The sequence below is a fragment of the Vespula vulgaris genome, chromosome 19 (genome assembly GCF_905475345.1).
Source record: "Vespula vulgaris chromosome 19, iyVesVulg1.1, whole genome shotgun sequence".
NCBI lineage: Eukaryota > Metazoa > Arthropoda > Insecta > Hymenoptera > Vespidae > Vespula > Vespula vulgaris.
This window is the reverse complement of record NC_066604.1, coordinates 2,795,301-2,809,507: the sequence shown is the minus strand read 5'-3', so window position 1 is coordinate 2,809,507 and position 14,207 is coordinate 2,795,301. Positions and strand designations below refer to the sequence as shown.

At 30.7% G+C, this 14,207-nt stretch overlaps 1 protein-coding gene across 15 annotated transcripts in view; it reads left to right on the top strand.

Annotated features, from left to right (window-relative positions):
* LOC127070814 (patronin) overlaps positions 1-13,849 on the top strand; it is a 42,158-nt gene extending 28,309 nt beyond the window's left edge. For 4 of the 15 annotated variants that reach the window (XM_051009269.1, XM_051009267.1, XM_051009265.1 and 1 more), the window contains 16 exons: positions 1,428-1,604; positions 2,682-2,815; positions 2,934-3,087; positions 3,148-3,343; positions 3,419-3,651; positions 3,731-3,905; positions 3,982-4,262; positions 4,343-4,639; positions 4,726-4,962; positions 5,052-5,229; positions 5,933-6,052; positions 6,980-7,075; positions 7,502-7,600; positions 9,017-9,250; positions 9,331-9,613; positions 9,724-13,849. In XM_051009269.1, the coding sequence (XP_050865226.1) occupies positions 1,428-1,604; positions 2,682-2,815; positions 2,934-3,087; positions 3,148-3,343; positions 3,419-3,651; positions 3,731-3,905; positions 3,982-4,262; positions 4,343-4,639; positions 4,726-4,962; positions 5,052-5,229; positions 5,933-6,052; positions 6,980-7,075; positions 7,502-7,600; positions 9,017-9,250; positions 9,331-9,613; positions 9,724-9,868 (3,039 nt within the window). In that variant the 3' untranslated portion in view covers positions 9,869-13,849. The remainder of the gene's footprint in view (positions 1-1,427; positions 1,605-2,681; positions 2,816-2,933; positions 3,088-3,147; positions 3,344-3,418; positions 3,652-3,730; positions 3,906-3,981; positions 4,263-4,342; positions 4,640-4,725; positions 4,963-5,051; positions 5,230-5,932; positions 6,053-6,979; positions 7,076-7,501; positions 7,601-9,016; positions 9,251-9,330; positions 9,614-9,723) is intronic. The other 11 variants (XM_051009266.1, XM_051009274.1, XM_051009272.1 and 8 more) reach the window with 11 other exon arrangements.
* The last annotated feature ends 358 nt before the right edge of the window (positions 13,850-14,207 follow it).

The following is a 14,207-nucleotide window of genomic DNA, read 5'->3' as shown; positions in this document are numbered from 1 at the left end:
TAATCATAGATTCCTACAAATTTGCATATTACATCCTTCAATGTATAATTTATTTATTTGAAACAGAACATTATACGTAGACATGAGTCGATGATTCATTTCGAAATTTCGGCACGGGTGTTTAGTATAGATCAATGCATATAGACATAATCAACATAAATTTAGTGTTTCTTTTTCTTCGTCACTTCGTCATCCTATATTTGTGTTGTGCGTATCGTATATAACATTATTGCATACATATATGTATGTATTAGATAGTATTATAAGCACAGTGCATTCTGTGTCAATCATTCTATTTTCAAAGAATGAATATTTGATAATTACTATAAATCAAAGAATCATAGAGTTTGAAGAGCACAATGGTTGACATGGAATGATTCATTAAATTTTAATGCTGTTTGTAGATATTTTTTATCATATTGTATATTGTACAATTACAAGAAGTATATTTTTTTTTATATATATATTAACAGAACAATATAAGCTTGGAGTATATACATAGGCTACTTGGTTGAGGTAAAAAGCTGCACATCTTTTTTTCACTAATTATTTCATTTATTCATTCTCATAATTTTATAAATTTTCGATTCAACTTTTTTTCCATATAATTTTCTTTAGTAATTCGATTTTTTTCTTTTCTATTTCTCTTTGCATTTTTGTAAAATAATTATTGATACTAATAATATTATTTTTAATACTATTCCTTTTCTCATCTTTCAGCTGTTCATCGTGGTAAGTGCATATTGATGCACATTGATCTTTTTTTTTTCATATAACAAGGTTTAAGGTTTATATTCATTTTGTTATTTTAGTATTATTGCTTTTATGAATTTTTTTTTTTTAATTAATAGTTTGTATATAAAACATTGGAACAAAAATATGAACTTGTGAGATATGCATTTTTTTTTTTTTTAAGGTGCTGGTGTGCATGTTTGAACTTTTTATTATTGATGTATATAACTGAGAGAAATGAAGTCAAGCATTTTATTTATATACTTAGTCAATCATTATAGAAATATAGGAACAAAACATCTATTGACACAACATAATCATTTGTGCTTAGAAATATCGCAATGATACAGATTACAAACGCTATAAAAACGTGACAAAATTATTCTGAATTTTACAAATGAATTTTTATTTATATATATATATTGTGTTAAATTTATCTTTAGTTGGAGCCATCGCATTGTTAATTGCCCTTTTTTATGTATAAAATATTTTTCAAAGAAAATTTAGAGTTTGTGCACATGTAGTAAATTAGCTAAAAAGAAAAATATATAATTTGCAAGAACTTTTATTGAATAAGCTTTGGCTCTTAATGCTTGAACGTAAAATTTGGTTATGGACACACTCTTCCATGGTGTACGGTGGTTGGTGGCGGACTCTGAGTACTTAACAAGGCACGCTGGTTGGGCTGGTTGCAGGGTAAGGTAAAGTCTCCTTCCTCGTCAACATCTGGGGGGGACAGTCCGGAAGAAATCGGTCCCCCCACCCCAGTAACCTCTGCATCTTCGGGGGAGACCCCAACAAGTGTATCTGAGGCCATTCCTGTACCCCAACAACCCTCTCAAGAAAAACCACAGAGACCCTTCTCGCTCAAGGTACGATTCTACATAAAAGATTTCTCTCCAGGCAGGAACTTGGAAAATGTAATGCAGCAATACTTTTTTTTTAAACGATTAATATGTGCTTTTGTATGGCTTCAAAATATCGATCCAGTTATTTCTTTATTTTTTCTGATGCATAGTATAGTAAATGAATCAAATAAAAAATCCTAATTTATTATTACAGTTCTCATTGTTGCCATTTAAAAATGATAAGAAGGGAACGAAAACATTAAGCCAAAAATTTCTAAAGTGTATGATCGCTTCTTATATTACTTCTTAGTAGAAAACGTTCACTTTTTTATAACAATCGAATTAATTATTTATGCTTTTAGATGATAATAATAGTGAGTATTCGAGGAAAACGAAACAATACAAGTATATTTTAATTATAAATATTATAACAATTCTCCTTTTCCCCCATACCATTTTTAAATTTCATGAATTGTGAAGTGCATGATGCAGTACTAAACACTCTTGAGAAAATGTATGCTACTCACAAGCATATTTTTATTGATATTTTTTGTTTACTCTTTTGCATTTTTATTTTAACATTAACAAAAGGATAACTTATGGGTTGTGTGCGTATGTTGTTCTTATGAACGTTCTGTATATGATTTGATTTTTTTTTCTTTTTTTTTTCTTTTCTGTATTTTCTTTCTCTTGCTTTTGTATAATTTATGCCACAATGGCACTTTTTAATCTAGAAAACTTATCACTAATTTTATTATTTAATTATATATTTAGATTTGATTGTGATATGATTCTTAAATTGTGTTGTGTTTTGTACAGTAATATGAAATATTGATCAAACAAACCTGACATGTTTTAGCAGATTTTTAACCACGAGTATCGTCATCTATTTTTTAGAAGATACAATAAATGATCTTAAATGTAAATTTATAATATTTGAAGTTTGTTATTTTCTATTATATTTTATAGAAAGAGAATATTCAAGATTAACATTGTAAATTTATTATATATATATATATCACTCTTTTATATAATAGATTATTCAGAGAATTATTTACGATGTCACGAATAAATTATTTAAAATCATGATGATACATGCAGGAAATCAGCGAAGATGTTCGAGACGTAGAGCATAAATGGTTGGAGCAAGATGGAAGTGCACCGTTTATTGAAACAAGGCGTACTCCGGACATAGAAAATATGGATCTAGAACAGTATCATCAATCTATATCACTGTTAGTATTTGATATATATATATATCTTAATTATATATTTCGATATGTGTGATCTTATATGTTACACTTGTGCTTATCATAAGAATGTAATTATTATTAAGAAATATTTTTGATACAGAATGAATAACAGCCTCAGTGAAATACAAGCTGATATACAACGTTTAGCTAATCAACAAAATCAAATACAACAACAACACTTAATGACACAACATCAGCAACAAATGCAACAACAATTGCAACAGTTGCAAAGCCTTAGTCAGCAGCATATGCAAGTAAGATATTGCTTGGGTAAATTTCTGTTCTTCTTAATTTGAAATATTTCCATTTTTTAGTCATATGGTATGTCTCCAATGAGTACATTAACTCCAAGAATACAAGATTCTCAACAATCACAGTTTTATTTACACGATCAACCACAGTTACAAAGGAGAACATGGGGACAACCTCCGCCAAATCAGAATTTAACTAACGAAATGAACGTTGGATACCAACAATCTATCGATTCGCGATTCAATCCACAAACCACTGGTAAGTTTTTCTGTCATTTATTACTTATCATTTTATTGTTCAATATCTTATTGAAATATTTCCGATAATTTGTAGCTTACCAACAAGATATGCGTTTATATCAAGATACAAGAAGTTGGAATACTCATCCATCGCAACAAAAAGGTTTTGTATTTCATGAAACATCTCAAGAGCCAAGGTATCTTAATGGTGGAGATCATAGTCTTTGTAATAATCAAATGAATCAGCCTGTTTCCACTTATCCAACATCTGCGTCACTTTTTAATCAAACTGCATCAACGACAGCTAGTCCTCAACATCGTAACGCCGTAAGATTATTTTATTAGTTAGAATTTAAAAGAAAAAGCTACTCGATCATAATTATATTTACTTATATTTTACGTATAGATTCATCGAATAAGTCAGTTAATGAGCGAAAGTCCAGAATCTAAAAGGCCAACCGTACATCATATTCCAATGACTTGCGAAAGTCCAACTGAAAAAAGGCAATGTGCAACTTTACATACTCCTGTCCCAGCTCCACCTGTTGATGATATGAAACCACAGAATATATCGTTCATTGGTTAATACATATTTATATATCAATCGAACAATACCTGATCGAATTAATATTTTTAATCTGGCGATATAATTTTTAGGGAACGACGATGAAGTCGTACAAGGTATACGAGGTTTGCATATCACTTCGGGTAGTCGAACATATAGGATACCATCTCCAACTAGGCCTTCGATATCACGAAATTCTTTTCAACCTCATCCATCCCTCAGAGAAGCAACACCGTCTCCTTCGAGAACCCCAGAAGTTACACCGCTCGATCCTACAGATGCCGGTGAAAAGGGTTTCTACATTTCATTTGATAACGATGTGCCTAAGAAGCCAAAACCAACTCTTAGAGTTAAAAGAACATCTCCGAAGAAGGTAATTCCAATGATTTTAAAAGTTACGATCTCATCCAAGCGTTTGAAAGATCTTCATTGTTACGTACGATCATTTCGTAGGAAAGAAACGTGTCTTCTTACATAGAACACGATGACTACGCAGTACGTACAGAATCGCCACCTGTTAGTGTCACGGAAAGACAAAAACAATTAGAAGCGCAAAGAGATTTAGAAAGAGAAAGGCAACGTCAAGCCGAAGAGAGAGAATTTCATAGACAAGAAATGAGAGATAGAGAATTACAAAAAGAAATAGATAGAGAACGCCAGAGAGAAAGACAACGTGATAGTAGTACGGAAGGTCGTCAGTCTAGTAGTGCTGGTTTAGTTATTGGAAAACAGTTGACAAATCCTGATCCAGTGAGTGTGTTTATTAATGTTATATTAGAAGAAATAATGTTAAATGTATAATTGGCGATACTTATTGGTACTTGTAATGCTTGTAGAATTCATTAGACGAGATGGAAAGAAAGAAAGAACGGATAATGTTACTGTCGCTGCAGAGAAGACAACAGCAAGAAGAAATGAAAGAAAGAAAGGAAGCTGAAGCTCAAGCACGTAGAGAACAAGAGAAATTAAAAGCAGAAGAGAGAGCACGTAAGAAGGAGGAGGAAAGACAGAGGAGAGCAAACATTTTAGAACAGTATAAAGTTAAGAAAGCCATCGAGGAAGCGGAAAGAGAAGTAAGCGAGCGTTTAACTAAATTATACTTCGCTGATAATTATGATTATTACTTATCGAGATTTACGTCGTATCTCTATTCAATCTTTAGGGAAAAGTCATCGACAAAGAATTGTTAAATGCAATAAAACCAACCAAATTACGTAATAAGACTGCAACGACGCGTCCACGACCAAAGACAATTCACGTAGACGCTGGTACGGAATTGGATTCTGGAGCTCTTACGCCTAGTCGTGGAAAGAAAGGTTCTTCCTCTAATTTGAGTACAGGTAGGTTTGATTATTCACGTGCATCACAATCGTTATGACGATTCCTTCAAGTCATCCGTGTTCTTTTTTTTAGAGATGAGATTATGTATATAATACGGTCAGAATCTATCTGTCATAGAATCATTATATCTTTCCAATTTCTATCATAATGCGTTTATACATACTCGAATCTCTGAAAAGATAGTATAATAATCAATGTTGCAACATGTGTATTCACCCATCTCATCGTAATAATCCAATGATAGTAACAATACCTCCTTAATGTTGTAATGTTGCATTTAGTCTTTGCATGGCGAAGATTCGAACAAAAGACATGTTTGATTTTTTGGCAAGGCCAATTTTATATTTTTGTTTTATTTTATTTTTTTATTTTTTTTCAGTTTTTCCATTTTTTTTTCTTTTTGTTGTTGTTGTATTTCTTTTGATTATAATTATTCTCACGAGTTATCTCACTCAGTCACGTGTCCACGAGCTACAAATTTTCTTATCTATGCTACCATGTTACGCTACAGTTGATAGCGTAATAATATCATTCAACATTCGTATATAACAATTAGTCACAATTATATAGATATTTTGTATCTGAATGACATATACGTAAACATAAACATATACATATACATATACATACACTGTCCAAGCGAAACTAGAGTAGCAAAAGAAAATTCGAGCTGATTGTTGTGCACTAACACACTTACTATAGCGTCGCTGACCTCCCCGACGATGAGGCGAGACTACTACCGAGGCTCGCAGGACAGTCTTACTGCTGCTCACCTTGATGATCGACGTTCCGGCCCCCTTTATCGGGGCGGCAGCCTCAGGGGTATGCACTACACACACTCCACTCGCATTATCTAAATAAGTTGCACTAAAGAAATTTCTCAAGAGATAATATTATACTGCACTTTTCAATTGATAGAGGATAAATATCTTTTAATAACTTATTCAGGAAATTGTTGATTATAAGATTACCGTCTTATAATCAAAATTTATTATTCACAACGTCAAGAATTTATACGTCTCATTAATAAGAAATAAATTTTAAAATATACAGATAAAGTAATATTCAGCAAAAAAAAAATACTTCACAACATAAACAATATCAGAAAAACATATAATTATATATAAGTATATATATATAATATATTACACTTATTCTTATAGTATATAATACATAATAGTTTTTACTTTAACATGTTTTCGTAGACCGTGTTAGACAATGTTTAATACTATTATTTAATGACAATTATATTTTTATTTGCATTAATGTTAATAATATGATAGGATTAAATTAACTATTTAATCACTTTCATTGTATTAATGGTTAGAAATTGAAGTTGAATCTACGAAGTAATTAGTCAATGTGCGAGTCTACGAATAAGACGGAGTTGTAAGTTAATGATAGTAGTTGTAAGTAGCGACGCTCGACGCAATTGAAAGACTATCATTGACAAACTATTTCGTAGAATTAAACTCGATTATGAACCATTACTCCAATTAATGATTAAACAACTAATTTAATTATTAATTGAATGAATTATTATTGGCTAACATTGTATGTAGTTAACGAGTTATTTTTTTTTCTTTTTGTCACTGCACTCATTCTTTTCATTTTATTGTGCATGTTTGAGATTGTTTTTGGATACGTCTATATTGGTAAATAATATCGTAGTTAAAGTAATCTTAGATACGTTCGTAAATTCGGATTTTCGATCAACCGGATTGTAATAGCGCTACCCTATTTTTTTAGTATCTTCCGTAGATTCACCCGATGATGGTAGAGGTTCATCTCCCTGTCGAAGCGTAAAGCAGCTTGGAAGACGTGGTTCCTACAAAACATCAAGAGGTGGGTTTAATATCATTTACACAAAGAATGCTAATGATGTTTTTCTTAAACGTTTTGCTTGACGAAAGTAGATTCATTGCAGGATGTATCACTGGTATGGGCGCCTACGTATCAATCTTACAAATGTTGAACGTTTTATTAGACTTATTTAATTATTCTCCAAATGACTCTGAGCAAGGTTATTTGAGGGGTATGAATTTTATTTTTAAGTAGCGCCTTTCGTAGTAGTTATATTTCAGTTGGAACGCAACATTATTCTGCACCAAAACTGCACCGGCTACTTGAGTTTTCGATATTCCCAGCGGACATGGCTCGTAGTTAGACTCATCCCCTGATGCAATGACGTACGATTGAAGCATCCCCTACTATTAATCTCTGATCGTACATGGCGTTAAGTGTAACAAGGTAAACGTTGCATTATTGCAGATGTGCAGGAGCCTCAGCAACAGGTTAGAGGCAGGCCTAAATACCCGACTTACCAAAACTTTAAGGGAAGAAAATCTAATTCCTTGATGAATTTGTGTGGTAAGAAGCACCAAGTGACTTGGAATATCGTTAAATCTCCTTTTTCTATCATGTGCAACAGTCTTAAATGTCCCACACGCCGTTCTAATTTTTGTAGGCAATAGCAATTACACGTAGTAGCATGGTGGCAGATTGGAGCACAGGTGGCAATGATATTCATACACACATTTATACACATACACGCGCGCGCGCGCGAGTAGCCATGTTGTGTGCCGTCAAAGTTTCATCAATATTATCATTTACTTCTTTACGGTTTAATAAATTTTTCTATAAGATTTTTAATCTTTGTGCTAGGTTGACCGATCAATATTGAAAATTTTATCGATTGTTATATCGGTGTAACTTTGACCGTGTCATTCGTAAGATATTTCATTTGCTATTGTAGATAATTTTCAGTTGAAGCTTCTTGGGCTTGTTGTTGTACAGCACTGGTTATGGGTACATGTCTCTTCAGTGTCTTTTCAGATTATTGTTGGTGGCTCCAGTTCCCATTAAAAAACAAAACCTCTCACTTTGGCTCACATTCTGAGTCCTGTATCATATCAATTATCCCGTCACATTTTCTCAGATATATATTTGTTTTACCATTCCTATCTGTTTTTATTTCCAGGTGTTATTATGGTATTAACGTATAGCAAATTCATGAGATGTTTCAGCTTCGAATAATAAACAGATTAGTATTTCGATCATTCCTTGCTAAGCTTTATAAATCGAAGCGTTATGAATTTGGTATACATGCCGTATTTGTCTAATGTTGTAAATAAAAAAAATAGAATATCAGCAGTCAAAGTTTCACTATAAGTGAAATTTCGAATGTTAATAAGAAATTCAAAAATTAATTTTAGATAGAATTCGAGAGTTAAAAAAACGTTCACTAGTTAATCAATTAATAAACCCCAGATAAATTAGTACTTTAGAATAAAACAGTAGTTTTGTTTGTTAACAATTGTTATTATTAGATTATTCCGAATCGTAAAGTTTATTATTGAAAAGAAAAAGTGTGAAGAATATTAGTATATAATAAAGCTTCTTATAAATGTTAAGCGATTTTTCTATATATTGGACGCAAGCTATGAAGATGGATATTTTTGAAGTGAGCAGGTTATCAGTCTTTCTCGTAAGTCTAACAAGTGACTAATATCTTTTGAATTTACTAAGAACTAACAGTTCAAAGACTTATCAAATTCTTATTTCATATTCTTTCTCGCTTGGATGGGTCAACAACAACAATAATAATAATAGTAATAATAATAATAATAATATTAATATTAATATATATTAATAATAATAAAAAATGCTCTCTCTGACATTTTATAAGTGACACTTCACTTTGTTTTTTCAATATGGATAAGCTACGTATGTCCGTATTTTTCTATCATTTATTTCTATCTTCATACGTCGAGCTTGCGTTCACAGGTTCGAGTAGTGATCAAGACGGTATGATGTGTCGGTACACAGATACGGATAGCGGATTGGGTCGAGCAACACCACCTAGACGTGCACCTAGTCCTGGTATGGGAAGTATGAGACATCTTCCATCACCATCGGGTCCTGGATCCTTGCCACCTGGTCTGATGACGAAAAGAAGAGTCTTTGACGATGGTAGCAGCGATATCAGCAGTACACCAAGTTCGATGATGGATTATAGTGGTAAATTTAACGAAACGATACTTTGATAATTAATTTCTTTTTAACAAACTTTTCTTAAAATTTCTGTGTCTTATTTAAAGGTCCAAGATTGTATAAACAACCTACAACTAAATCGAACCGTGGTATTATGTTGAACGCTGTTGAATATTGCGTGTTTCCTGGTACAGTCAATAAAGAAGCCAAGAGAAAAGTTTTAGATGAAATAGCCAGATCGGAAAGCAAGCATTTCCTCATATTGTTTCGAGATGCTGGTTGCCAATTCCGTGCTCTCTATTCTTACTGTCCAGATCGAGAAGAAGTATCGAAGTTGTATGGCACTGGACCTAAACAAGTCTTCGATAAAATGTTTGATAAGTTCTTTAAGTAAGTATCCTTCTTTTTACAATATGATACTTTTATTCAGAAATTTTATTAAAATAGAGTATATATTATTTTCATTTAAAATATATAATACGTATTATGTGTTCTTCTAGATATAATTCTGGAGGAAAGTGTTTCTCCCAAGTTCACACAAAGCATCTGACTGTAACCATAGATGCCTTTACGATACACGACAGTCTTTGGCAAGGTAAAAAAGTGAATTTACCAAACAAAAAGAACATGCCTCTCGTCATATAGTTTTACACAAGTGTCACTCTTAACATTATGCTACCATGCCCTTTCTTGTTCATAGTTACTATTTTAATACAGGCCCATATTAAATTAATGCAAACGTTGCGTTCTTAGTCAATTTTATAAGGACACCCGATGATCGGTGCTGACTCGATTATTAATTATGTTACGAGTTGTGCGATCTTTCCAAGATTTTTATTTTTTTTTTTCTTTCTTTTATAAGATTGCACGAATCATATTTTTAAACAAACAATGTCATTAGAATATTTCTTTTTTTTTCCTTTTTCGTTCTCTCCTTTTTTCATTTCCTGTCTTTCTTTCTTTCTATTTTATTCTTCTTTATTTTGTCTCTTAATTTTCTACTGCGTTGATCTCAGCACCGATTTTTGTGTCATAAGATTACCAATATTTACGATAGGAACGGTTTGTTGCCGATGCGTAATATTCGTGCGGATTAACTCTCGACATGTAATCTTGTAATCACGTAAACTGCTGTGTTGCAAATGGAACGCATGACTGATATCAACGTGTTATTTTCCTAAGTTCACTTTTGCAAGGAGAGAGAGAGAAAAAGAGAGAGAGAGAGCCAGGATTATCGCATTTTCATGTTAACAAAAGTCTTGTCTTACTAGTGCATATAATGATGTGATTCGCACAGGTTTTTTCCATCTTTTTTAGATATAACAACAACAAAAAATATGTGAATTAATATTATTTTTATTATTATTATTAATTACTATTATTATTATTATTATTATTATTATTATTATTATTATTATTATTATTATTATTATTAATCTAGTACGATTGGCTTTTACGAACAGTTAAAAATTAAGCAGACGGGGGATCATTAATTTTCACATATGTCGTATTAATGTATTAAAAGACACAAGAGTGATACTGTCATTAATGTTGTTATTTATATTGCGAAAATAAATGAAGCTTTAGCTCACTCCATTTTACAATTTAAAAGTAATAATTTCTTCTTTCCTTTTTCTTTTCTTAATATATCTTTACAAAGGCTAAAATTGTTAACATTTCCAATTCACTTGTATTAGATCAAAGTTAATAAATGATTCTTCGTCTTGCATAGTATTTGCAACTGTTGACGGTTGTAGCATATAATGTAATTTGTAATTTGTAATTTGTTTGAGGAGAAGAATGTGTAAGAAGAACAGCTCACAGACTATAAAAGTAGTTTTGTAAATAAATAAGTTGAGAATGAAAATTAGTGAAGAAAATACCAAATCAGCCTTATGGTCAATCTGGGCATAGTATATATATATATATGTATACATATGTGTGTGTGTGTGTGTATGTGTGCGTGTGTGTACGTATATACATATATATATGTATGTATGTATGTATGTATGTATGTATGTATATATATATATATATATATATATATATATATATATCGTGTAAGAATGTTTTTCTTTATGATACAAAGAGTATATGCATGAATTCGAATTGAACTATAAAATGTGCCGTCAAATGTATGCTACTGAGAAAAAAAGTGATTGTAACTCGTCAACGAGAAATGAAAAAGAAGAAAAAAGAACTCGACTAATATTTATTTTTGATTACTAACAAATTTTGTCGTCTATTGTAAACCCGTAGTTTCTCACACAATGTCTCCATCCCTTTTTTTATCAATTAATTACTCTTTGTGATCATCTTGTAAGAGGATAGCGGAATATGGTCGGTGTCGCTGTCGATAATTTATATTCTATATTCAGTGTATTTGAACGCATTGTAATTGACAAGAAAATTATTTCTATACATTTTTGTAATTCTCTTCAATCTGATTGATAAAACACCATCCATAATCTGTATTCCTCAAAAAAAAGAAAAAGAAATTGAAGAAAAGATATGAGATTTTATAGAAAAAAAATTACGCCTAGAAATGATCATTCTTCTTTTTTCTTATCTTTTCTTTTTTTTTTTTAATATTTTTTATCTTTTACTTTATCTAAAAAGAATGATTTATAAATGAAAATTAAATTAGTGTCTTATTAATTTTGTTTCGTTTTGTATCGCAAAGAATGGTATATCTCATTTCAATTACTATTTTCTAGTGGCAAGTGTGCCAATTACAATTCTTCCTTTTTATCTTGTTTTATATATATATATTTCTTTTTTTTCTTTTTTATAAGAGAATGAGATATGCATGGTATGTATATTGATGATTAATTAGTTTGATAACATATAAAGAAAAAACTATTTATATTGTGCCATAAATTTAACGTCCGCCTTTCGTGTGCGACTGGCATTGGCTCTTTTTGTCTTTGGCAAACGACTAATCTTTTAATGAAAGAGTAAATACGAGTTTTTTAATGCGATATATTCCTATAGATACACGATGGGATAGTGTTTAGATAGAAACGCGAGAAAAATATTTTATAGATTAATATGGAAGGTCTATCTCTTTTATATAATTCGTCTTATAGTGACATTTTTAGTTAAGTATAATGATCAACAAACTAATATTATTATTATTATTTTTATTTTTATTATTATTATTATTGTAATATAATGTGCAAAATTGCAATATTTTATTTCTGAAATGTTTTAGCATTCAACAATTTAGTCAGATTCGATAGACCCTTCATATTTTTGTATAATTAGACACATAGACACACACGTCCACACACCCACACACAGAAAAGAGCATATTGATTAACATTAGAAACGAAAAAAATTATGCGACATATCGAATTTTCTCAAACTTTCTGCGGTCACTCGAAAAATATAATGTATGTATATTTTCCATTGGACAATATGAAATAGTGAATTTTGTCAAGTTTCGATTAGACAGTTCATTGTCCCATCAAAATTTTTTTAGTAGGGACTAAAACAAGTAAAAAAAAAGAAAGAAAAAAAGATAAAATCCGTCGATTGTGGTATCCAAAGAGTGTCACTTATTATATTCTCTCTACTATAAATCTATTAATTAATTCATTAATTCATTCATTTATTCATTAAAATATATTGCCGTAAAACGGTGAAAAGTAGAAGAAGCTGTGAGCCACCTGTGTCTCTCAGTTATGGTCCGATTTGACAATATTGAATATGAAAATACTATGCGCCATAAAATGACTTTAATAAGGTTTGAGGTGCGAATCGCTATAATAAGTTCACGATGACGATGACGACGAGGACGATGACGACGACGACGATAACGACGAGATTAATAATGATGAAAAATAATAATAAAAAAAAAACGGAACAAAAAATTATAATATATACATGCATATATATACATATACATATATATATACATATATACACATATATATATGTATATATATACATATATATATATGTATATATATATATAGTCACTAATCTTAAGAGTCAACGAGAGACCATTTGGCTTTATGGAAGAAAGAAATTGAATACGAAAAGAGCTACGAAAAGATACGAAAGTTATAATGTAGCTAAAAATTGAAAGGTGATTGCTTGTGCTTGATATTTATATTTTTCAAAGGGGCGATATATTATTAGTGAGCTGTTGGATTTGACGTTTAATGCATACCGTTTTAAACAAAAAAAAAAGGAAAATGCTAAGCGAGCGACAGAGTGTGAGAGAGAGAGAGAGAGAGAGAGAGAGAGAGAGAGAAACAGAAAGATTAAAATAAAAACTGGACTACTGACGTATTTGTACGCTGCAGTAATCGCGCTTACTAATAATAAAGAATTACCTTTATGTAATAATCGTTCGTTTTTATTATCACGAAAACATTGTCAAATGAATTATTTTCAATTAATCCATACCTGTAAATATTACGGTTTTATATACATAATATATGAACGAAACTATTGCTCAATAAATAAATAAATATGTATATATATATAATATATATATTATATATATATATATACACATATACATATTAAACGTAAAATTAAGTTTCGATCGTATTATATTGTTAGCATCTTACAGCGAATGTCATTAATAAAATAATATAATATACTTGTAATAGATTCATTTCCTTCTTAATGAAACTAAAATTACTCTACCTTTAGTTTAAATTTAGTGAAATCAGTGGTATATTTATAAAAACAAGCAAGCAATATACGCAGGTAATAAGACTTTAAAGTAAGTCATTTGAAAAGACTAACGTAATTCTAACAAAATTTATTTCTGATTTACAAGAAAAGCAGATAAGCGATTAGTTTGTTGGAAACCACTTTAGAATATGTAAAGGAAATAATCCCTACAACCATTTTAAGAGTATACAAAGGCAGATAACGTTGTTAGAACAACGGTAATTATTGCAGATCATCTATCCTCTACACAGGAGCATCCTGAAATAACAAAACAATGAAAACGAAAATCATC